This window comes from Oncorhynchus mykiss, chromosome 11 (assembly GCF_057628025.1).
Source record: "Oncorhynchus mykiss isolate SJ-2025 chromosome 11, ASM5762802v1, whole genome shotgun sequence".
Taxonomy (NCBI): Eukaryota; Metazoa; Chordata; class Actinopteri; order Salmoniformes; family Salmonidae; genus Oncorhynchus; species Oncorhynchus mykiss.
In genome coordinates this window covers 28,180,807-28,206,039 of record NC_143032.1, presented here as the reverse complement: position 1 = coordinate 28,206,039, position 25,233 = coordinate 28,180,807, and the positions used below count along the sequence as shown (strand labels likewise).

Genomic DNA, 25,233 nt, shown 5'->3' with positions numbered 1-25,233 from the left:
TTTTTAATTTAATTTATTTACCTCTTTTTCTCCCCAATTTTGTGGGATCCAATTGTTTTAGTAGCTACTATCTTGTTTCATCGCTACAACTCGGGAGAGACGAAGGTTGAAAATCATGCGTCCTCCGATACACAACCCAACCAAGCCGCACTGCTTCTTAACACAGTGTGCATCCAACCCGGAAGCCAGCAGCACCAATGTGTCGGAGGAAACAGCGTGCACCTGGCAACCTTGGCTAGCGCCCACTGTGCCCGGCCCGCCACAGGAGTCGCTGGTGCGCGATGAGACAAGGACAACCCTACCGACCAAGCCCTCCCTAACCCGGGCGACGCTAGGCCAATTGTGCGTCGCCCCACGGACCTCCCGGTCACGACAGAGCCTGGGCGCAAACCCAGTCTCTGGTGGCACAGCTGGCGCTGCAGTACAGCGCCCTTAACCACTGCGCCACCCGGGAGGCCCAGGAGTTGTTCTTTGATATCGACACTGAGCGCAGTGCGGGTGAGGTTGATGGAAACTCGACATTTTCACTTTGTCACAACTGCACCAAACTTCATCTAAATTGGCCCCCGGTTTCTCTTCCATCATACTCGCACACATGCACCCTGGGTCGAGAAATGGTGACATGACAGTTCAGATCTTGACATCCAAAATGGAAACAAGCCTATTATTACATCGTCCATTTTGACAAAACGGTCACTGCATTAACATTCAGCACCACTGACCTCACTAAACACAGCGGTGGTGTTCGAGTAACTGTTAGCTTTAAAAACATGGACCCGTTACCAGTAGAGCATTTCATATGTGATAGGGAGAAGCAACCACAGGAGTACCTGACCTTTAATATCCATTAAAAGGATACATACAAAAAAATCCCTTGGCATATTGGGCCCTCACAGGGTAGTGGGTCTGAATCTGTGTGTCTGTAGAAAGCAGAGCTCTGGGACTCATAATGACAAGGCCATGTGATGACATTCAGAAACATGGTCGAGTCTGATCTGGATGCTTGCATGGCACTGTGAGTTTGAGCGATGAGACAATCATGATATACACTATATATACACAAAAGTATGTGGACACCCCTTCAGATTAGTGGATTCGGCTATTTCAGCCACACCTGTTGCGGACAGGTGTGTAAAATCGAGCACAAAGCAATGCAATCTCCATAGACAAACATTGGCAGTAGAATGGCCTTTCCAACACGTCAGGATGCCACCTTTCCAACAAGTTAGTTCTATAAAATGTCTGCTCTGCTAGAGCTGCCCCAATCAGCTGAAAGTGCTGTTATTGTGAAATGGAAATGTCTAGGAGTGGTAGGCTACACAAGCTCACAGAACAGGAGTTCCAAACTCCCTCTGGAAGCAACGTCAGCACAATAACTGTTGTTCAGGAGCTTCATGAAATGGGTTTCCATGGCCGAGCAGCCTCACACAAGCCTAAAATCACCATGCGCAATGCCAAGCATCGGCTGGAGTGGTGTAAAGCTTACCGCCATTGGACTCTGGAGCAGTGGAAACGCTTTCTCTGGAGTGATGAATCACACTTCACCATCTGGCAGTCCAACGGGTTTGGAATTTGCCAGGAGAATCTACCTTCCCCAATGCATAGTGCCAACAACACAGTTTGTTGGAGGAGGAATAATGGTCTAAGGCTGTTTTATATGGTTCAGGCTGGGCCCCTGAGTTCCAGTGAAGGGAAATCTTATCGCAACAGCATACAATGACATTCTAGACAATTCTGTGCTTCCAACTTTGTGGCAACAGTTTGGGGAATGCCCGTTCCCGTTTCAGCATGACAACATCCCCGTGCACAAAGAGAGGTCCATGCAGAAATGGTTTGTCGAGATCGGTGTGGAAGAACTTGACTGGCCTGCACAGAGCCCTGACCCCAACCCCATCAAACACCTTTGGGATGAATTGGAACGCCGACTGCAAGCCAGGCTTAATCGCCCATCATCAGTGTCCGACCTCACTAATGCTCGTGGCTGAATGGAATCAAGAACCCGCAGCAACGTTCCAACATTAATGAAAAGCCTTCCCAGAAGAGTGGAGGCTGTTATACCAGCAAAGGGGGGGGGGGGGGGGGGGGGACAAACTCCATATTCATGACCATGATTTTGTAATGAGATGTTCGACAAGCTGGTACTTTTGGTCATGTAGTGTATGTAGTCTGGAATAATAATATTTAATACAGAACCTCAACTTCACAGTAGGTAATTGAGGGTGTACTCCTCAGACCGCACTTTGCGAGCAAACTGATCACGACAAAAAGCGCAACATTTTCAGCACCCTGACTCAACAGCAACCCATGGATCCATCTGGGGGGGGGGGGGGGGTTCAGTAACACCCTCGCCATTGTAGAGGTGACAGGAACAGACCTTATTATCAGTCTTTCAGCGCCCTCTGATGGAGGAAATGTGCAACATACCCTTAAATAAAGCATATCAACATATACAGAACAAACAGACGCAACATGCACCAATTCCAAATATTTGACTGAGTTACAGTTCATATAAGGAAATCAGTCAATTGAAATAAAATATTTAAGCCCTAATCTATGGATTTCACTTGACTGGGCAGGGTAGCAGTCATTGGTTTGGTGTGGGAGGGCATAGGCCCACCCACTGGGGAGCCAGGCTCAGCCAATCAAAATGAGTTTTGCACCACAAAAGGACTTTATTACAGACAGAAATACTCCAGTTCCATCAGCTGTCGAGGAGGCTGGCCTCAGATGATCCCTCAGTTGAAGAAGCCAGATGTGGAGGTCCTGGGCTGGCGTGGTTACACGTGGTCTGCAGTTGTGAGACCGATTGGATGTACTGCCAAATTCTCTAAAACGTTGTTGGAGGCTGCTTCTAGTAGGGAGCATTAAATTCTCTGGCAACAGCTCGGTTGGACATTCCTGCAGTCAGCATGCCAATTGCACACTCCCTCAAAACTTGAGACATCTGTGGCATTGTGTTGCGTGACAAAACTGCACATTTTAGAGTGGCCTTCTGTCCCCAGCACAAGTTCACCTTTGTAATGATCATGCGGTTTAATCAGCTTCTTGATATGCCACACCTGTCAGGTGCATGGATTATCTTGACCAAAAGGAGAAATGCTCACTAACAGGGATGTAAACACATTTGTGCACAACATTTGAGAGAAATAAGCTTTTTGTGCAAATGGAACATTTGAGATCTTTTATTTCAGCTCATGAAACATGGAACCAACACTTTACAAGTTGCAGTTATATTTTTTGTCAGTATACATATCATACAGGTACTGGATATACACACGCATAAACATACACATGTTATTTTATCTGAGAGAACAACGGACCGGACTTACCAGCTGCTGCATGTCATTTTCAGGGTTTAGGCACTGTATGGAAGTATGTGTGTCCCCCCCCCAAATGGTACCCTATTTTGTGCACTACTTTTGACCAGGGCCCATAGGGTTTTCTACTCAAAAGCAGTGCATTATGAAAGGGAAACAGTTACCATTTTGGGACCTCCATTTAGACAAAATGTCCCATTTCAGGTGATAAAGAGGCGAAACAACTTCCTCAGATATACTTTAAGTGTTTATTTCGCCAGTATACTTTATATCACAAAGGGAGTCTTTATAACACAGACTACCGTCCTCCTGTATATAAAGTGTACGTCAAAAGCAAGGCACTATACATTGTTGAATTCAAATAGAAAGATCCTTCTGCCTTTCTCTTTTTTATTTCTGTCAATTCATGCCTGTTCAATATAACACTTTTCTTCAATCGGAGCACCTGACCGATGCAGGACATCCTCATAACAACAACAGATACAACAGAATGCACTAGATACAGGATTTCTTCAATAAAATGGCGACATGTACAGTCTCTGGGGGAAAGGAGCATTACTCTCCAACTACTTAACATATGAAAACCTCAACATGAATAACAAACATTTATTTAATTTCTTAGCTCACCGACTGAATACTCGAAAGGCTTTTTATTCCTATTATATATGTCAATATAAATATAAATTATTTTTTGGAAAGACAAACACACGAAAGAAACCGCTTACAGAAAGAGTCTGTTTGGAGTGTGTCGAGCAGAGTGGCTTTCCTGCTCCCAGAACATACTGACAGACCCTGTATGGTTGATACTGTAAAGGCATGGTCACACACACACACACACACACACAGTGTAGATTTAACAAGCCGGGTGCTGACATTACATAAACATCCACTCAAGAGTCCACACACACACACACCTCTGAACTATCTCCATTTATAATACAAATCAACAATGGGAACCAACAATACAAATGAAAGAAAAAGACAAGACTACAAGAGGCTTGCACACCTTCGCTGATCTTTCACTCCCTCCACCCACTGCATCTCTCCTCCTTCCTCCCTCCCTCCATCGTAGAGAAGGGTACTCAGAAGAGCCTGTTTCCGAGCTCTCTCCAGTCCAGAAGTGAAGGCGTTCTTGGTCAACCTAAAGAGTTCTCAGTGGCGGGTCCTCGTTCCAATTCGGGCCACGATGCACCACAGCGACCGACCGTCGCTCGCTGATGATGATGCTGCTGCTGTCCGGTGGTCAAGCGTTCTGTCCAACGTACTAAAACAATCCTTTGGCTTTCTTCACATTCACCTGCTTCCAGCCTGGCAACAGCTCGTACTCATCCCTTGACATCTCCAGCCCTTTCTGCGAACATTGTGAGCACACAATAAAGACGAAATCTACCAACCACCATAACAACTCCTATGTGAGATCACTTCAATGTGTGAGCTGCAAAAAAAACAAATCCATCATTCATAGGCCACACCATGATCAGTGATCCAGTTCATCACTCCAGCAGCTTCCTGTATTGAAAATCCACACAGCTATTACATTGCGAGTGGAAACCGACCAAACCATGCAAGAGTGGTTCAGAGTGAGAGATTGTGTTGATCCACACACACAGTGAGGAGGGAGGTGAGACAGAAAGCAACACACAGGATTATGGGTGATCTAGTCCATCAGTCAAAGTGAGGATGCTGTGTACGTGTCTGGGGCCAGCTGTGCTCTCAATTTAAAGAACTCACCTTCCCATAAGCCCCTACACCCTGGAAGGTGAAGTGAAGAGTTAAACACATGATGACGATGATAATAATAATAATAATAATAATAATAATAATAATAATAGAGAGAGAGAGAGAGAGAGCGAGAGTGAGAGGACAGAGAGCGAGGAAGGAGGACACATTTACATAAACAGACAAAGTTAAAGACTGAAAAAAAGTTGGACTTTTATGGATTTTAGAGAGGTCCGTTTCAGACTAGTTTCCCTTCACTACCATTGCACAACGCTCCATTGTGGTCCACATTGGAGAGGCTTCATTATTGTCCGCAAACACAGAACCACATGACGGAGCCAAGGCACACCTAGAGAGAGAGCCGTCATAATTCTCCAGGGAGTTGGTGGTAGGTGGTGGGAGTGGCCTCACCTCAAAGTCATCATTGTCTAGGTAGATCTCCAGGCGTAAGGGGTCCACTCCCTCGGGTAGAGGCCGCGCCAGCAGGTCTGCCAGGGGGTAGGTGGTCTTACACAGCCGTGCCAACACGTCCTCTACCAGGATGATTTGGTTACACACCTCCGCCTCCTGGGACACACAGCGATATGAATAGAACGTCACGGTCGGTACACACACTTCCCAAATCAATCCCATTGGGGTTGGCAGTAGCCTCGAGGCATTCCAGTACCCCGATGGTTGGCAGGTTCGAAACATAGGGCTGTCCCCTGGTCAGCCCTATGTCTGAAATAAGCCATCAACAGGAGGAGTTGGTGTCAATGTAGAATCTAGTTCTAATGGCCATTGAGGTTTATTTAAGGTGGGTGCAATAGGTATGGGATGGGCGACAGCCAGGTGACCTACCCTTTCTGTGATCTCAGCGATGTCCTCCCTGTGTTCCCAGCAGGGGAACATGTTGGTGAAGGTTAGAGGTTCAAGTCCCGCATGGATCAGATAGGACTTGGGAGGCTTCTTCTCATTCTTCTCTGTGTGTGTGTGTGTGTGGAGGGGGTAAAAAATGTAATGGTTAGTATCAATAAAACAATTCCACATTTCCCCCCTCTAGAGGACATGCCTAGAACCAGCCAACAGTAACACTATCTTATAAGGGCTTATTTGCTTTCTTTCGGCATCTTGTCCACCTTTCTCCATTATGTTTTTTTGAAAATGTGCCCATTAAGCAGTGTAACTAACTACCACCTGACAGCTGTAGTGCCCAATACCTGTGCAGTACTGAAGCACCGTCTCCATGGCACACTTCCTGTCCGCGTCCCAGCGGATACGGGCAGAGCCGGGGCTCTCGCCATCCTGGGGCCACCAGCCCTGCCACAGGTACACCTCGTGGTGGTTGTCTACCAGGAACAGGCCTTCATGAAGAGGAAGTGATGTCAAAACAGGGCTACAGGAAGTGACGCAGTGATGTACACACACGGACAGAGGTCAAACCTATGTGAATTGTAGCAGTACAGTTTCTAGTCATGCATTACCTATGTGTGTGTGTGTGTGTGTGTGGTACCTGGTTGTGAGGCATTGTAGAGGTCCTCCTGTAGGAAGGGCAGTGAGTTGACTGCCTCTGTTACTCTGGCTGGGTAGAAGACCTCCACAGCTACAAACTCTCCAGACGTGCTGCTCAGCTGGTAGAGACGAGGGGTGAAGTTGAACTTCCCTGGATCTGGGGGTCAAAAGTTCATCCAATCACAACACTTTCCCATTCTAGTAATGCTATTTCCATGAGAGAATATACACAGTCAAATTATTACAGTCTACTACCAAATGAGTACATTGCAATTACTCCATTGGAATTCAACATCGAAGACAGATTTATGAGTAAACAGAATGAAGTCATAGGCTTTCCGGGGGCGCGCGATTCCCACTAACCTTGTATCATGCAGTCGTAGGCCTTCCTATCTCTCCTCCCCAGAGCCTCCCAGAATCCCGTAGGCTCCGTCCCCTCGTCACACTCATGGATGGTCACCTTGCTGCTGCTGTGGAGCCCCGCCTCCAATGGACACCTGCAGACACACAGGCACATGGACCACTGCTACCATACTGTTCGAAACACTTCTGACACCATTCTGAACACCGACTCATACAGAACATTGTGAAACTTAGTCAAATTGATCCGCAATAATACAATTCTATACACTTCGAAACATTCCTGATCAATAATAGCTGCCCTTATATTGAGCCCTTTAACATCTCACATTGGCAGGGGATGCCCTGACCCCTATTATCAACTGGACAGCAAAATATCTAGGACATAAACATGTCTTCTTATGCCTGCTGCATCTAGTTATGAATGTGTCACCGCTCACTGCTCTTTGATCTTGTTGGCGGTGGTGCTCCCCACGTCGCGGGTGTGGAGCTGAGCCTTGCAGCCGTGCCACAAGTACATGGTTGCCTTGGAGACACTGAGCAGTACCATAGAGGTGCGGGAGCGCAGGCTGCTGCAGTGACACGCTACCTCCAGCAGGTGGCCCTCCACAGGGACCTCACCGCGCACACAGTACAACCGCCAGTCATCTGATGGGGCAAGAGGGGTTAGAGGTCAGGTCAGACAGATACCATTTCTCTCTAGGATGAGAGAACAGCAGGAAACAAATGGGACATAAATCATGCATTTGGAGAAAAACATGTTTTCATGGGATCCATTGGTGTTCCACACCCAACATATTCTTTCAAACATGTCATCACACACACACACACCACACAGAGAGAAAGAAGAAAAGAGTTGGATGATGGCAGGAGAAAGGAGGATAGTATTGATGAGAAGGAGAGGTAAGGATGGTGAGAGAGTAGATGGTAAAGATTTACCATCTTAATTTGACCCTGCTCATCACAGCAGGATTCTAACAGAAAATGTTAATGATGTGGATTATATTGAATGGACATTTTTCCAGGGGTTGACACGTACTTCGTTAAGGCAAATCAAGTCAGCGATTTTTAAGGGGAAATTACAAACTTTAGAAGCCTTTTTAAATCAATTGAATACACTCCAATTAGCATTTCCCAGCGCCGCAGGAAAATCCTGCGACAACCGAGGGATTAAATGATAGCAGATCTGTCCGTAATAAGTATGGACAGTGCAGCTTACTCTGAGAGTTCTCCTCCTCCTCTTCTCTCTTCCCTGCATGGACCACCATCCCTCCATTAAAGCACTGCAGGAAACATGGAGGCTCTTTCCCCTGCTGCACCTGGACCTGTAGGAGCAGAGGAGAGTGGTTACGCGTGCACACACACACGCACCCACACACACACACAAACCTGTGCTCCTCTCTCCTCGTCCAGTTCGACAGTCATCAGAGCGGACGTTCCCTTCTCGTTGACGGTAGAATTCCGTCCCTGCCAGAAGAAATAGGAACACTTCTCCTTCCCAGCTCCTGCACTCCTCACCGCATCCGGATTATGTCTCTTCCCAACTAAGGTCAGACAGACAGACACACACGGATTCACAAAACGCCGATGAACAACTTCTCACATCATGAATAAACACCAGGGAGGAACCTATAAAACAGCTGTGACACTTCTGTCAAACCAATAAATGACGGGGTTTTGAGACAAAAAAAAAAGAGTAAAAAACAAAGCAGGGAGTTTTTGCAGTATTTCCTGTCTGTCTGCCTGTATCGGTGTCCTATGTACGGAAATGTGATACCCCATTGCTGTAGTCAGCTATCCTCTTCTGCAGCCCATACATAGACACTCTTGTGCAGAAGAAAAGTAGCCGTACTGCTGCTAACCAGTAGAACTCATCCCAGCTTCTCATCTCCCCTTCTGTCCTACTAGAAATGACATTAATGGATTGTTTGTTTGAAGTCTGAAAGAACATGGATTCCTACAGCGAGCGAGGCTTTGGAACAGCACAGTCGGTGACTATGAGTTTAGTTAATGGTTAATTATTACCCTAACGTAGGGTGGGGGGGTGGAAGAGAAGCAGGGAGGAAGGGTGACAGGGGCTCTCTTTACATGGTCTTCACATGGAGAAGACGGGTGTTTAAAATCAAGGAGGATATGTCCCTCTGCTAAATAACGTAAAATCCCTACCTACACTGCTTTAGGTGTGTCATAAGAGAGGGAATAAGCACGATGGAAAGAGGGACAACAGCAAAAGAGAGCATGCTCTATGGTGTGTGACAGTGTTGCGATGTCGCTCAACGGTGGCTCGAAACTAACCTGCGGTGCTCACCATGTACTTCCATTTCACCACGTAAGTGTCTTCCTCATGGAACTGTCCGATACTCTGCCTGGGCAGCCGGCTGTAGGATAGAAGATAAAGTTTATTTCACAGTAAACAAATTGACAACAGAATTTCAGCATGCTTATAGGGAAGGACACTCAACAAGCACAGCACTTACACAAATGACTGATTGGCTGAGATTAATTGATGATAAAAAGATTGTGGGGGCTGTCTTGTTAGACTTCAGTGCAGCTTTTGACATTATTGATCATAGCATGCTGCTGCAAAAACATATGTCATGGCTTTACACCCCTGCTATAATGTGGATAAAGAGCTACTTGTCTAACAGAACACAGAAGGTGTTCTTTAATGGAAGCCTCTCAAATATAATCCAGCTAGAATCAGGAATTCTCCAGGGCAGCTGTTTAGGCCCCTTGCTTTTCTCAATTATTACTAACGACATGCCACTGACTGAGTAAAGCCAGAGTGTCTATGTATGCGGATGACTCAACACTATACACGTCAGCTACTACAGCGACTGAAATTACTGCAGCACTCAACAAAGAGCTGCAGTTAGTTTCAGAGTGGGAGGCAAGGAATAAGTTAGTCCTAAATATTTCTAAAACTACAATTTTTATTTGGAACAAAACACTCACTAAACTCTAAACCTTAACTAAAACTTGTAATGAATAATGTGGAAATTGAGCAAGTTGAGATGACTAAACTGCTTGTAGTAACCCTAGATTGTAAACTGTCATGGTCAAAACATTAACGCAGTAGTAGCTAAGATGGGAAGAAGACTGTCTATAATAAAGCGATGCTCTGCCTTCTTAACAGCACTATCAACAAGGCAGGTCCTACAGGGCCTAGTTTTGTTGCACCTGGACTACTGTTCAGTCGTGTCGTCAGGTGCCACAAAAAATAACTTAGGAAAATTGCAATTGGCTCAGAACGGCTGGCCCTTGGATGTACACAGAGAGATAATATTAATAATTTGCATGTCAATCTCTCCTGGCTGAAAGTGGAGGAGAGATTGACTTCATCACTACTTGTATTTATGAGAAGTGTTGACATGTTGAATGCACCGAGCTGTCTGTAAACAACTGGCACACAGCTCGGACACCCATGCATAAGACATGCCACAAGAGGTTTCTTCACAGTCCCCAAGTCCAGAACAGACTGTGGGAGGCACACTGTACTACATAGAGATGCATGACTACATGGAACTGTATTCCACATCAAGTAACTGACGCAAGCAGTAAAATTAGATTGGGGAAAAAAAACTGATAAAAAAAAACACCTTATGGAACAGCGGGGACTGTGAAGCAACAAACATTGGCACAGACACATGCATACAAACACACGATAACATAAGCATTAGACATACACATGGATTTAGTACTGTAAATATGTGGTAGTGGTGGAGTAGGGGCCTGAGGGCACACAGTGTGTTTGGAAATCTGTGAATGTATGGGAATATCTTTTTAAATTGTATAAACGGCCTTCATTTTGCTGGACCCAGGAAGCTGCTGCTTTGGCAGCAGATAATGAGGATCCAGAATAAATACAAATACACTGAAATGTGTATTTTTCCTGTATCACAACCCCACCACGACACACACATATTATGCATCCCAAATGGAATTGTATTCCCTATACAGTCCCTATAGGCCCTGGTCAAAAGTAGTGCACTGTGTAGGGAATAGGGGGCCATTTGTATAGGGTGCTACACACCCACCCACCTGTAATCGAACTCCAGGATGTGCCATACGTCCACGGCAGTGGTGCTGATTTCAAAGTGCCTGCGGTCGTCCCCCGACACAGGGCCGTAGCCCCGACCCACGTCCACCCCATCCAGCACCGTTCGCACCGGGGTCTGGAGTAACGGCAGCATCAAGGACGCATCGTAGGACCGCGTCGTATTCTGTTCCGAGCTCTGTTGCTCCTGGAAGGGAGGGGAAAGCAACAAAACGGGTTGAGGAAGCCATCGGGACGGTGAGATGCGTGTGGTGGAGGAGAGGGAGTAGAGGGGGAGATGGGGAATGGGGTGTTAGAACAGAGAGAGGTTTTGTTCCCTGTTGTCTAATAGTGTATAATTTGGCAAGTCTTATAAGGAATTCTTGAGAAGCTGCAGGATAAACACTGAAGAAGAGATGAACAAAAAACAAAACTATTAAAAAAACTATTTGGCGCTGTACCTTGTGTTCGTTGAGGTGTTCGTGGCCGTTTTTGGTTGTGCCTTTCTTCTTGGAGTCTGTCCAGTCCAGGAACTTCTCCTTGAACAGGGTGGTCTCATTGTGTTGTGTCAACCTCCCAAATACAGCCCAGTCCGGACGACCCTGGCCTTTCCTGCACACCGCAGAGGGAGAGGAGAGGTAGAGAGAGGTTTGGAGCCTTTTATATTATATTTTCCTAAACCTTTATTTTTCAAGGCAGGTCAGTTTAAAATTGTTTGCAATGACCATCTGGCAAGTCTGTTATTAAAGATGCCTACAAAAAAAACTGTCCATGGGCATAGAGGCAGGTTGTTTAGAGTAGAGAGGAGCGATGACATCCTGCCCATGTACGGCTTGTGTTCTGCTGAGCCTGGCCTTCGAGTTGTTTACACATTCTGTAGTGGAATACTTAGCTAGGCTCTCCATAGTAGGGAGGTACATGGTGTTATGGAGATGGCCCACCTGCGCTAACCGGAGCGGTTGTAATACGGACGGTTTGAAGTTACCTCGCAACTCAAGTAAAAGCCTAACCCTCACAGGGTCGTGGAATCACACTCTCAACCATACATGAGAAATGGGTTACATTCCAGTACGTGCAAACTACATATCGGGATTTATTGTCATTACTGTGTATGTGAATCGGCTAGGTCATGGTACGGTTTAGCTTAGTGTGTGTGTGTGTGTGTGTGTGTGTGAGAGAGAGAGAGAGAGAGAGAGATTTTGAGAGTTCCAAATTGAGCAGCTGCTGAAAAATGAGCTCCTGTATATATTGAGATTTAAATGGTTTTTTAGAGTGAAGTACATCGAAAAAATCAAAAGAAAACTGCAAGACTCAATAGAAGACAATACAAGCAACAAACCAAAAAGACAGGATTTTGAAAAAGTAACTATTTTTCATAAAATTATACAGTTATCTTAGCTAGCTGAATTGTTAGCTGAATTGTTTACATGTTGCTAAGCAGTTGCTAGGGACTCTCCTGGAAGAAGCTAGCTAGCTTACAAAGAATAACAAAAAAATATATATCTAGTTAACAGAAGAAAGGAAGACAAAATAAGGACAAAATAAGGACAGAAGAAAAAGGAAAAGAAAAAAGGACAACAAAGTGAAACAGTCCTCTGAAGAAACAAGAGAGCATTATACAAGAAACAGCACTTCTATTGCAACATTGTAGCCAACATCACCAGCGTTGCTATGGAAATTGTTTACCCACCAGACATCCAAACAGAGAAAGCTAAGAAAAGTTTCAAAGGTTTGTTGATGGGACAGAACCATGAATGCCTGTTTGCAGATCTTACCAGTTACAAAACAAGAGCAAATTTAATTTTTAATACCAATCGAGGGAACATATGGAAAAAGGTTATTTGCAACCATTTCCCTTTCTCAAAAAAGAGGGGCATCAGCCAAGGATGTCAGATCAGCATTTTTGAAGAAGCTGACCAGAGCAACACATATCAAACAGTAAACTTATATAATAATGGAACTGTATTGATACAAGGCAATGATTCAAGCCTCCAGGCTTTTGAGAATAGGTTTGCTACCCTAAAAGAAGACGCTGACATCATCTCAGAAAATGAGGAAAAAGTCAAGGAGGGAGATGGAGAAAAGCAGACCCCAATGGTCTCTGTGACCCAGCAGGAAGCCCTCAACGTCCCTTTACCTACCTCACCTGCAGCAGACAGAGTCAAGGACATGACAATTTCAATAAGAACACCTGCTATGCAACGTTTCCACAACACCCTCTCTCTAGTCGAAGCAGAGGTCATAGAACTCAGAGAGAAGAAGCTTCAAGAGGAGGACACTGTCCAGAAACTCAAAGAAGAGATGAAACAGTTCAGGGAGGAGAGCAGAGCATCCATAGCTAAATTAGAAAGCAGAATGGACAAGCTGAGTCAGACAAATGATGACCTCAGAGACCATCTGAGCACAACTAGAAAGGAGCTCGAACAAAAAGAGAGGTACATTGACACCCTCAACCGGCAGAGAGTCATTGTGTCCTCTGCATCTAGAAAACATGTCCACCAGCTTGGTACAACACAAGCAGAACCTGAGACCAGCATGGCCTCCACTACACAGCCGGATGACACTGCACCAGCCTACCAGTCTGCTCCAGCCCAGGTCAACCTACCAGCCTCTCAGTCTGCTCCAGCCCAGGTCAACCTACCAGCCTCCCAGTCTGCTCCAGCCCAGGTCAGAATACCAGCCTCCCAGTCTGCTCCAGCCCAGGTTAACCTACCAGCCTCCCAGTCTGCTCCAGCCCAGGTCAACCTACCAGCCTCCCAGTCTGCTCCAGCCCAGGTCAGAATACCAGCCTCCCAGTCTGCTCCAGCCCAGGTTAACCTACCAGCCTCCCAGTCTGCTCCAGCCCAGGTCAGAATACCAGCCTCCCAGTCTGCTCCACCCAGACAATCACCCACAACTGCAATTCTAATTGATTCAAATGGGAAGTTCTTAGTCCAGGAAAGATTATTCCCTAGACACCAGGTGTATAAGTTCTGGTGTCCTACAACTGAGAGTGCAATGCAGCTACTCAGTCAGACCAGGATTGACACCCCTGACAACATCATCATCCACACTGGCACAAACGACCTTCATGCCAAAGGTGAAAATGTATCTGGGGCAGTGAGAAGAGTGGCAGAACGGGCACAGGCTATGTTCCCAACAACCAATATAGTTGTGTCCACCCTCCTACCAAGAAAAGACTTCCCAGAAAAGTTGATCGACAAAATAAATCAACAGATCACTGTGGACTGTGACTCACTGCTCAACGTCAGAACGGCTCACCACCCCACTCTGACATGTCAACACTTATATGATAATATACATCTTGATCAGGACAGTATCAGAACCTTTGCCAAGGACCTAAAAGATGCAACACTTGGCAGGGACCCACACACCCATCACCCCAGCAACAAAGGTCCCCCGCCCCACCTTCTGAAACAACAGTACCTCCACCATCCCGAGGAGAAAAGAGCCAGACATGGCTTATTACAGCACAGCTCTACTAGACCAGGCCCAACACAGCACAGCTCTACTAGACCAGGCCCAACACAGCACAGCTCTACTAGACCCGGCACATCACAACACAGCTCTACTAGACCTGGCCCATCACAACAAAGCTCTACTAGACCTGGCCCATCACAACACAGCTCTACTAGACCTGGCCCATCACAACACAGCTCTACTAGACATGGCCCATCACAACAAAGCTCTACTAGACCCGGCCCATCACAACACAGCTCTACTAGACCCGGCCCATCACAACACAGCTCTACTAGACCCGGCCCATCACAACGCAGCTCTACTAGACCCGGCCCATCACAACACAGCTCTACTAGACCCAGCCCATCACAACACAGCTCTGACCACTACTCCAGGGTCGGTCAGAACACTGCCCTTCAGGGAAGTAGACCACATGATGCAGTCCACACCATGTATCAATTAGATCGTCAGCCTACATATGCTGAGGTAACCTCTGGCAGAAGACCCCTAGAACAATCAGAGATAGGAGAGGTGCGCCAACTACTGCAACTAATATGCAGACTACTGAGCTAGACAGTCCCTTTAATTCACACACGCGCACACACACACACACAAACACACAGGGTTGCAGATTGCACATAACATAAGTACAATGCAATCTTATTCCATTCTTATTCATTTGTTTACAAATATTCCTAAATGTATTGACACCGGTATTATAATAATTATTATATGTAATGGTGTGTGTGTGTGTGTGTGTGTGTGCGCGTGTGTGTGTATGTATGTATGTGTGTATATGTGTATGTGCATGTATGTGTGTATATATATATATATATATATGTATGTATGTGTATGTGTATATGTATGTATATATATATGTATGTATGTATGTGTGTGTGTATGTGTGTGTGTGTGTGTGTGTGTATGTATATATGTATATATATATGTATACGTATGTATATATATGTATATGTGTATATATGTATGTATATATATGTATGTGTGTATATATGTATGTATATATATGTATATATACATATTTTATTTTTTTTGTTTTTTTTCGATGTACTTTACTCAAACCAGTGAATATCACTTATTATAAATGAGATCATTAACTATCAGCTCTTGGAATATCCAGGGCCTATACTCTTCACATTTTGGTTATAAAACAACAAATCCAGAATTGATTAAAAACATCAAGGGACAGGACATCATAATCCTACTGGAAACATGGTGTCGTGGAGACATAGATACTCAGTGTCCCTCAGGCTATAGAGAAAGTTTACTACCATCAATCAAACATAAAAATGTTAAACGGGGCCGAGACTCAGGTGGAATCATCATTTGGCATAAGCAGGACTTAGCACTGAATGAAATGAAAAAAGGTACCACTCACATTTGGCTAAAACTTAACAAAGGTACAATCTATTGTGACAATGATGTATACATATGTGCAGCTTATGCTCCTCCTTCAGATTCATCATATTATGATGATCAGTTTTTTGACAATCTCCAGACAGAAATCATTACATTTCAGGCGCAGGGTAAAGTGCTTCTTTGTGGAGATTTCAATGCAAGAACAGGTTCTGAGCCTGACTACACTGATGCGGGAGGTAACCACCACATATTTGGACACCCCTCCTTGTACAGTAGCCCTATTATAAATAATAGAAACAGTCCTGACCAAATACTGAACAAAAATGGAAAAGAGTTAGTACATCTCTGTCGAGCCTTAGGTCTGTACATGCTTAATGGTAGAATCAGAGGGGACTCTTTAGGTCAGTTTACTTACTGCTCAGCTCTTGGGACAAGTGTAGTCGATTATGCCATCACTGACATTGACCCCTCCTCCATTAGTGCATTCACTGTCAGACCACAGACACCATTGTCAGATCACAGTCAGATCAACGTGTTTCTGAAGAAATTAACCGGCAATATTCATTCAAAAAAACAGCCCAATAAACTTTACAACATAAACCAATCGTTCAGATGGGCTCCAAACAGTGCAGAGGCATTCATTGAAACATTGAACTCAAATGAAATGATGAACTCTATACAGTTTTTCAATAACTCACAGTACCAAAACAATAAAGATGGTGTCAATTCAGCTACCCAAAACATCAACTGCATATTCCAAAAAGCAGCATCGAAAGCAAATTTGAGAAAACCAAAGCAATGCAACATCAGAAGCAAAAATCAAAATGTTTCTGACAAATGGTTTGATAATGAATGTAAAACAATTAGAAAACACCTAAGACAAATGTCAAACAAAAAACATAAGCAGCAAAACAACCCAGAGCTACGATATGAATACTTTGAAACTCTGAAACAGTATAAACAAACACTGAAATGCAAGAAATTGAATTATACCAACAAGACACTTGATGAAATTGAAAACGCAATTGACCAAAATCAGTTCTGGGACATGTGGAACAATTTAAGCACAACAAAGCCACAAGAATTAGCCATACAAGATGTAGGAATTTGGAAAACTTACTTTGATAATCTATACAAAAACATCCCACAAAAAGACTTAAACCAGAACCAATTAGAAATTAAAGAAAAATTGAACATCCTGGAATCAGTCATTAAAAACAACCAAAATCCATTAGATTACCCAATAACCCAACAAGAACTAAATGAAAAGCTAAAATCTATTAAATCAAAAAAGGCTTGTGGTGTAGACAACATCAGAAATGAAATGCTGAAAAACAGCACACCTGAGTTGCAAAATGCTGTGCTTAAATTGTTCAACATGGTTTTAACTTCTGGCTGCTTCCCTGATGTCTGGAACCAGGGGCTCATCTCCCCTATCCACAAAAGTGGAGACAAATCAGACCCCAATAATTACAGGGGAATTTGCGTCAACAGTAACTTGGGAAAGATTTTCTGTAGCATTTTGAATTCAAGAATTCAAACCTTTCTTCAAGAAAAAAATGTAATAAGTAAATGTCAAATTGGCTTTCTCCCTAACCATCGCACTACTGACCATATATACACCTTACACACACTAATTAATAAACACGTCCACCAAAAAAAAGAGGGCAAAATCTTTGCTTGCTTTATTGACTTTAAAAAAGCATTTGATTCGATTTGGCACGAAGGGCTATTCTACAAAATTCTACAAAGTGGGCTTGGTGGTAAGGTGTATGACTTAATAAAATGTATGTACACAGAAAACAAGTGTGCAATAAAAATCAAAAACCAAAGAACAGAATTTTTTTCACAATGTCGAGGTGTGAGACAAGGCTGCAATTTGAGTCCAAATCTTTTCAACATTTATATCAATGAATTAGCAGACATGTTGGACCAATCTCCAGCCCCAGGACTCACACTATTTGACACAGAGGTGAAATACCTGCTATATGCTGATGACTTGGTACTTCTATCACCAACCAAAGAAGGTCTTCAACAAAACATTAATATTCTGGAGCAATATTGCCATAATTGGGCCCTGGCAGTAAATTTCCAAAAAACTAAAATCATGATTTTCCAAAAAAAACCCAGATGTCAGAAACAAAAATGTAAATTCACCCTGAACAACACCTTAATTGAACACACAAAAAATTACACCTACCTTGGTCTGACCATATCTGCATCGGGAAACTTTAATATGGCAGTGAAGGCACTCAAAGAAAAAGCCCGCAGAGCAATGTATGCAATAAAAATGAAATTATTCAAAATCAACATCCCAATTAGAATTTGGACTAAAATATTTGACAGTGTAATCCTACCAATAGCACTTTATGGAAGTGAGGTTTGGGGGCCACTCAATAAACTGGATTTTAAAATGTGGGACAAACATCCAATTGAAACCCTACATGCAGAATTCTGTCGGAAAATTCTACAAGTCCAGAGAAATACACCAACTAATGCATGTAGGGCAGAATTGGGCCGTTTTCCAGTAATAATGAAAATACAGAAAAGATCATTAAAATTTTGGCTACATCTAAATTCAAGTCCAAATTCGAGTCTGCAATTTAAAGCACTTCAAGCCCAAGAGCTGAGCCCAGAAACGGGCCCTCTCAGTCAGCTGGTGTTGGACCTCACCAATCAAGCTGACACCAGCACTGCTTCAAAAGAAAGAATTCCAATAAACAAAATCATGAACCAATCAAAGGAATCATACTTACAATACTGGAAAAACGAAACAAAATCCCAAAGCCGACTAAATTGCTATCTGACCCTAAACAGAGAATATGAATTGGCTGATTATCTCTACTCTGTCAGAGATACGAAGCAGAGACAGATCCTTACCAAGTACAGGCTGAGTGACCACCGATTGGCAATAGAAACCGGCAGACATAAAAAGACATGGCTACCCAAAGAAGAGCGTGTATGTGGTCACTGCATGACAGGGGAGGTAGAGACAGAGATGCACTTTCTCCTTACTGTGATAAATATTCCTCACAAAGAGATTCATTATTCACAGAAATGACTACATATATTCCACATTTTTACAAATTGAACCCAGAGGAAAAACTAAGAATACTCATGGGCGAAGGAGCAATGGCTCCTCTTGCAGCCAAATATGTATTTTCCTGCCATAGCCTGAGGGACACTGAATAATAACATCTGCATAGTAAACAGTAACTTACTTATTATTACTATTATTGTTATTACTATAATTATTAATGTTTACTGTAGACTGTTACCATTTTATTGTTATTATTTTTGTATTTAATTTTGTATTATTATTTACTACAATTTTATATTATTATTTGCTATCATTTATAATTTTGTTACAATGTATATTGTATACATTGTTGCTTTGGCAATATTGACACAATGTTTTTCATGCCAATAAAGCAGCTTGAATTTGAAAGAGAGAGCGAGAGAGAGAGCGAGAGAGCGAGAGAGCGAGAGAGCGAGAGAGCGAGAGAGCGAGAGAGCGAGAGAGCGAGAGAGCGAGAGAGCGAGAAAGCGAGAGAGCGAGAGCGGGGCGGCGGGCGGGGGGCGGAGCGGGAGAGCGAAAGTTCCGAAGTTCCAAATTGAGCAGCTGCTGAAAAATGTATTGAGATTTAAATGGTTTTTTAGAGTGAAGTACATCGAAAAAATCAAAAGAAAACTGCAAGACTCAATAGAAGACAATACAAGCAACAAACCAAAAAGACAGGATTTTGAAAAAGTAACTATTTTTCATAAAATTATACAGTTATCTTAGCTAGCTGAATTGTTAGCTGAATTGTTTACATGTTGCTAAGCAGTTGCTAAGGACTCTCCTGGAAGAAGCTAGCTAGCTTACAAAGAATAACAAAAAAATATCTAGTTAACAGAAGAAAGGAAGACAAAATAAGGACAGAAGAAAAAGGAAAAGAAAAAAGGATAACAAAGTGAAACAGTCCTCTGAAGAAACAAGAGAGCATTATACAAGAAACAGCACTTCTATTGCAACATTGTAGCCAACATCACCAGCGTTGCTATGGAAATTGTTTACCCACCAGACATCCAAACAGAGAAAGCTAAGAAAAGTTTCAAAGGTTTGTTGATGGGACAGAACCATGAATGCCTGTTTGCAGATCTTACCAGTTACAAAACAAGAGCTAATTTAATTTTTAATACCAATCGAGGGAACATATGGAAAAAGGTTATTTGCAACCATTTCCCTTTCTCAAAAAAGAGGGGCATCAGCCAAGGATGTCAGATCAGCATTTTTGAAGAAGCTGACCAGAGCAACACATATCAAACAGTAAACTTATATAATAATGGAACTGTATTGATACAAGGCAATGATTCAAGCCTCCAGGCTTTTGAGAATAGGTTTGCTACCCTAAAAGAAGACGCTGACATCATCTCAGAAAATGAGGAAAAAGTCAAGGAGGGAGATGGAGAAAAGCAGACCCCAATGGTCTCTGTGACCCAGCAGGAAGCCCTCAACGTCCCTTTACCTACCTCACCTGCAGCAGACAGAGTCAAGGACATGACAATTTCAATAAGAACACCTGCTATGCAACGTTTCCACAACACCCTCTCTCTAGTCGAAGCAGAGGTCATAGAACTCAGAGAGAAGAAGCTTCAAGAGGAGGACACTGTCCAGAAACTCAAAGAAGAGATGAAACAGTTCAGGGAGGAGAGCAGAGCATCCATAGCTAAATTAGAAAGCAGAATGGACAAGCTGAGTCAGACAAATGATGACCTCAGAGACCATCTGAGCACAACTAGAAAGGAGTTCGAACAAAAAGAGAGGTACATTGACACCCTCAACCGGCAGAGAGTCATTGTGTCCTCTGCATCTAGAAAACATGTCCACCAGCTTGGTACAACACAAGCAGAACCTGAGACCAGCATGGCCTCCACTACACAGCCGGATGACACTGCACCAGCCTACCAGTCTGCTCCAGCCCAGGTCAACCTACCAGCCTCTCAGTCTGCTCCAGCCCAGGTCAACCTACCAGCCTCCCAGTCTGCTCCAGCCCAGGTCAGAATACCAGCCTCCCAGTCTGCTCCAGCCCAGGTTAACCTACCAGCCTCCCAGTCTGCTCCAGCCCAGGTCAACCTACCAGCCTCCCAGTCCGCTCCAGCCCAGGTCAGAATACCAGCCTCCCAGTCTGCTCCAGCCCAGGTTAACCTACCAGCCTCCCAGTCTGCTCCAGCCCAGGTCAGAATACCAGCCTCCCAGTCTGCTCCACCCAGACAATCACCCACAACTGCAATTCTAATTGATTCAAATGGGAAGTTCTTAGTCCAGGAAAGATTATTCCCTAGACACCAGGTGTATAAGTTCTGGTGTCCTACAACTGAGAGTGCAATGCAGCTACTCAGTCAGACCAGGATTGACACCCCTGACAACATCATCATCCACACTGGCACAAACGACCTTCATGCCAAAGGTGAAAATGTATCTGGGGCAGTGAGAAGAGTGGCAGAACGGGCACAGGCTATGTTCCCAACAACCAATATAGTTGTGTCCACCCTCCTACCAAGAAAAGACTTCCCAGAAAAGTTGATCGACAAAATAAATCAACAGATCACTGTGGACTGTGACTCACTGCTCAACGTCAGAACGGCTCACCACCCCACTCTGACATGTCAACACTTATATGATAATATACATCTTGATCAGGACAGTATCAGAACCTTTGCCAAGGACCTAAAAGATGCAACACTTGGCAGGACCCACACACCCATCACCCCAGCAACAAAGGTCCCCCGCCCCACCTTCTGAAACAACAGTACCTCCACCATCCCGAGGAGAAAAGAGCCAGACATGGCTTATTACAGCACAGCTCTACTAGACCAGGCCCAACACAGCACAGCTCTACTAGACCAGGCCCAACACAGCACAGCTCTACTAGACCCGGCACATCACAACACAGCTCTACTAGACCTGGCCCATCACAACAAAGCTCTACTAGACCTGGCCCATCACAACACAGCTCTACTAGACCTGGCCCATCACAACACAGCTCTACTAGACATGGCCCATCACAACAAAGCTCTACTAGACCCGGCCCATCACAACACAGCTCTACTAGACCCGGCCCATCACAACACAGCTCTACTAGACCCGGCCCATCACAACGCAGCTCTACTAGACCCGGCCCATCACAACACAGCTCTACTAGACCCAGCCCATCACAACACAGCTCTGACCACTACTCCAGGGTCGGTCAGAACACTGCCCTTCAGGGAAGTAGACCACATGATGCAGTCCACACCATGTATCAATTAGATCGTCAGCCTACATATGCTGAGGTAACCTCTGGCAGAAGACCCCTAGAACAATCAGAGATAGGAGAGGTGCGCCAACTACTGCAACTAATATGCAGACTACTGAGCTAGACAGTCCCTTTAATTCACACACGCGCACACACACACACACAAACACACAGGGTTGCAGATTGCACATAACATAAGTACAATGCAATCTTATTCCATTCTTATTCATTTGTTTACAAATATTCCTAAATGTATTGACACCGGTATTATAATAATTATTATATGTAATGGTGTGTGTGTGTGTGTGTGCGCGTGTGTGTGTATGTATGTATGTGTGTATATGTGTATATGCATGTATGTGTGTATATATATATATATATATATGTATGTATGTGTATGTGTATATGTATGTATATATATATGTATGTATGTATGTGTGTGTGTATGTGTGTGTGTGTGTGTGTGTGTATGTATATATGTATATATATATGTATACGTATGTATATATATGTATATGTGTATATATGTATGTATATATATGTATGTGTGTATATATGTATGTATATATATGTATATATACATATTTTATTTTTTTGTTTTTTTTCGATGTACTTTACTCAAACCAGTGAATATCACTTATTATAAATGAGATCATTAACTATCAGCTCTTGGAATATCCAGGGCCTATACTCTTCACATTTTGGTTATAAAACAACAAATCCAGAATTGATTAAAAACATCAAGGGACAGGACATCATAATCCTACTGGAAACATGGTGTCGTGGAGACATAGATACTCAGTGTCCCTCAGGCTATAGAGAAAGTTTACTACCATCAATCAAACATAAAAATGTTAAACGGGGCCGAGACTCAGGTGGAATCATCATTTGGCATAAGCAGGACTTAGCACTGAATGAAATGAAAAAAGGTACCACTCACATTTGGCTAAAACTTAACAAAGGTACAATCTATTGTGACAATGATGTATACATATGTGCAGCTTATGCTCCTCCTTCAGATTCATCATATTATGATGATCAGTTTTTTGACAATCTCCAGACAGAAATCATTACATTTCAGGCGCAGGGTAAAGTGCTTCTTTGTGGAGATTTCAATGCAAGAACAGGTTCTGAGCCTGACTACACTGATGCGGGAGGTAACCACCACATATTTGGACACCCCTCCTTGTACAGTAGCCCTATTATAAATAATAGAAACAGTCCTGACCAAATACTGAACAAAAATGGAAAAGAGTTAGTACATCTCTGTCGAGCCTTAGGTCTGTACATGCTTAATGGTAGAATCAGAGGGGACTCTTTAGGTCAGTTTACTTACTGCTCAGCTCTTGGGACAAGTGTAGTCGATTATGCCATCACTGACATTGACCCCTCCTCCATTAGTGCATTCACTGTCAGACCACAGACACCATTGTCAGATCACAGTCAGATCAACGTGTTTCTGAAGAAATTAACTGGCAATATTCATTCAAAAAAACAGCCCAATAAACTTTACAACATAAACCAATCGTTCAGATGGGCTCCAAACAGTGCAGAGGCATTCATTGAAACATTGAACTCAAATGAAATGATGAACTCTATACAGTTTTTCAATAACTCACAGTACCAAAACAATAAAGATGGTGTCAATTCAGCTGCCCAAAACATCAACTGCATATTCCAAAAAGCAGCATCGAAAGCAAATTTGAGAAAACCAAAGCAATGCAACATCAGAAGCAAAAATCAAAATGTTTCTGACAAATGGTTTGATAATGAATGTAAAACAATTAGAAAACACCTAAGACAAATGTCAAACAAAAAACATAAGCAGCAAAACAACCCAGAGCTACGATATGAATACTTTGAAACTCTGAAACAGTATAAACAAACACTGAAATGCAAGAAATTTAATTATACCAACAAGACACTTGATGAAATTGAAAACGCAATTGACCAAAATCAGTTCTGGGACATGTGGAACAATTTAAGCACATCAAAGCCACAAGAATTAGCCATACAAGATGTAGGAATTTGGAAAACTTACTTTGATAATCTATACAAAAACATCCCACAAAAAGACTTAAACCAGAACCAATTAGAAATTAAAGAAAAATTGAACATCCTGGAATCAGTCATTAAAAACAACCAAAATCCATTAGATTACCCAATAACCCAACAAGAACTAAATGAAAAGCTAAAATCTATTAAATCAAAAAAGGCTTGTGGTGTAGACAACATCAGAAATGAAATGCTGAAAAACAGCACACCTGAGTTGCAAAATGCTGTGCTTAAATTGTTCAACATGGTTTTAACTTCTGGCTGCTTCCCTGATGTCTGGAACCAGGGGCTCATCTCCCCTATCCACAAAAGTGGAGACAAATCAGACCCCAATAATTACAGGGGAATTTGCGTCAACAGTAACTTGGGAAAGATTTTCTGTAGCATTTTGAATTCAAGAATTCAAACCTTTCTTCAAGAAAAAAATGTAATAAGTAAATGTCAAATTGGCTTTCTCCCTAACCATCGCACTACTGACCATATATACACCTTACACACACTAATTAATAAACACGTCCACCAAAAAAAAGAGGGCAAAATCTTTGCTTGCTTTATTGACTTTAAAAAAGCATTTGATTCGATTTGGCACGAAGGGCTATTCTACAAAATTCTACAAAGTGGGCTTGGTGGTAAGGTGTATGACTTAATAAAATGTATGTACACAGAAAACAAGTGTGCAATAAAAATCAAAAACCAAAGAACAGAATTTTTTTCACAATGTCGAGGTGTGAGACAAGGCTGCAATTTGAGTCCAAATCTTTTCAACATTTATATCAATGAATTAGCAGACATGTTGGACCAATCTCCAGCCCCAGGACTCACACTATTTGACACAGAGGTGAAATACCTGCTATATGCTGATGACTTGGTACTTCTATCACCAACCAAAGAAGGTCTTCAACAAAACATTAATATTCTGGAGCAATATTGCCATAATTGGGCCCTGGCAGTAAATTTCCAAAAAACTAAAATCATGATTTTCCAAAAAAAACCCAGATGTCAGAAACACAAATGTAAATTCACCCTGAACAACACCTTAATTGAACACACAAAAAATTACACCTACCTTGGTCTGACCATATCTGCATCGGGAAACTTTAATATGGCAGTGAAGGCACTCAAAGAAAAAGCCCGCAGA

At 43.2% G+C, this 25,233-nt stretch overlaps 1 protein-coding gene across 50 annotated transcripts in view; it reads right to left on the bottom strand.

Moving 5' to 3' along the window:
• Positions 1–3,166: 3,166 nt before the first annotated feature.
• svila (supervillin a) overlaps positions 3,167–25,233 on the bottom strand; it is a 162,865-nt gene continuing 140,798 nt past the window's right edge. For 45 of the 50 annotated variants that reach the window (XM_090189830.1, XM_090189832.1, XM_090189836.1 and 42 more), the window contains 13 exons: positions 11,385–11,535; positions 10,929–11,131; positions 9,183–9,265; positions 8,277–8,431; positions 8,107–8,212; positions 7,328–7,535; positions 6,891–7,024; positions 6,529–6,684; positions 6,236–6,379; positions 5,877–5,998; positions 5,448–5,603; positions 5,049–5,069; positions 3,167–4,668 (listed from right to left, as the gene is read on the bottom strand). In XM_090189830.1, the coding sequence (XP_090045956.1) occupies positions 4,582–4,668; positions 5,049–5,069; positions 5,448–5,603; positions 5,877–5,998; positions 6,236–6,379; positions 6,529–6,684; positions 6,891–7,024; positions 7,328–7,535; positions 8,107–8,212; positions 8,277–8,431; positions 9,183–9,265; positions 10,929–11,131; positions 11,385–11,535 (1,726 nt within the window). In that variant the 3' untranslated portion in view covers positions 3,167–4,581. The remainder of the gene's footprint in view (positions 4,669–5,048; positions 5,070–5,447; positions 5,604–5,876; positions 5,999–6,235; positions 6,380–6,528; positions 6,685–6,890; positions 7,025–7,327; positions 7,536–8,106; positions 8,213–8,276; positions 8,432–9,182; positions 9,266–10,928; positions 11,132–11,384; positions 11,536–25,233) is intronic. The other 5 variants (XM_090189839.1, XM_090189840.1, XM_090189823.1 and 2 more) reach the window with 1 other exon arrangement.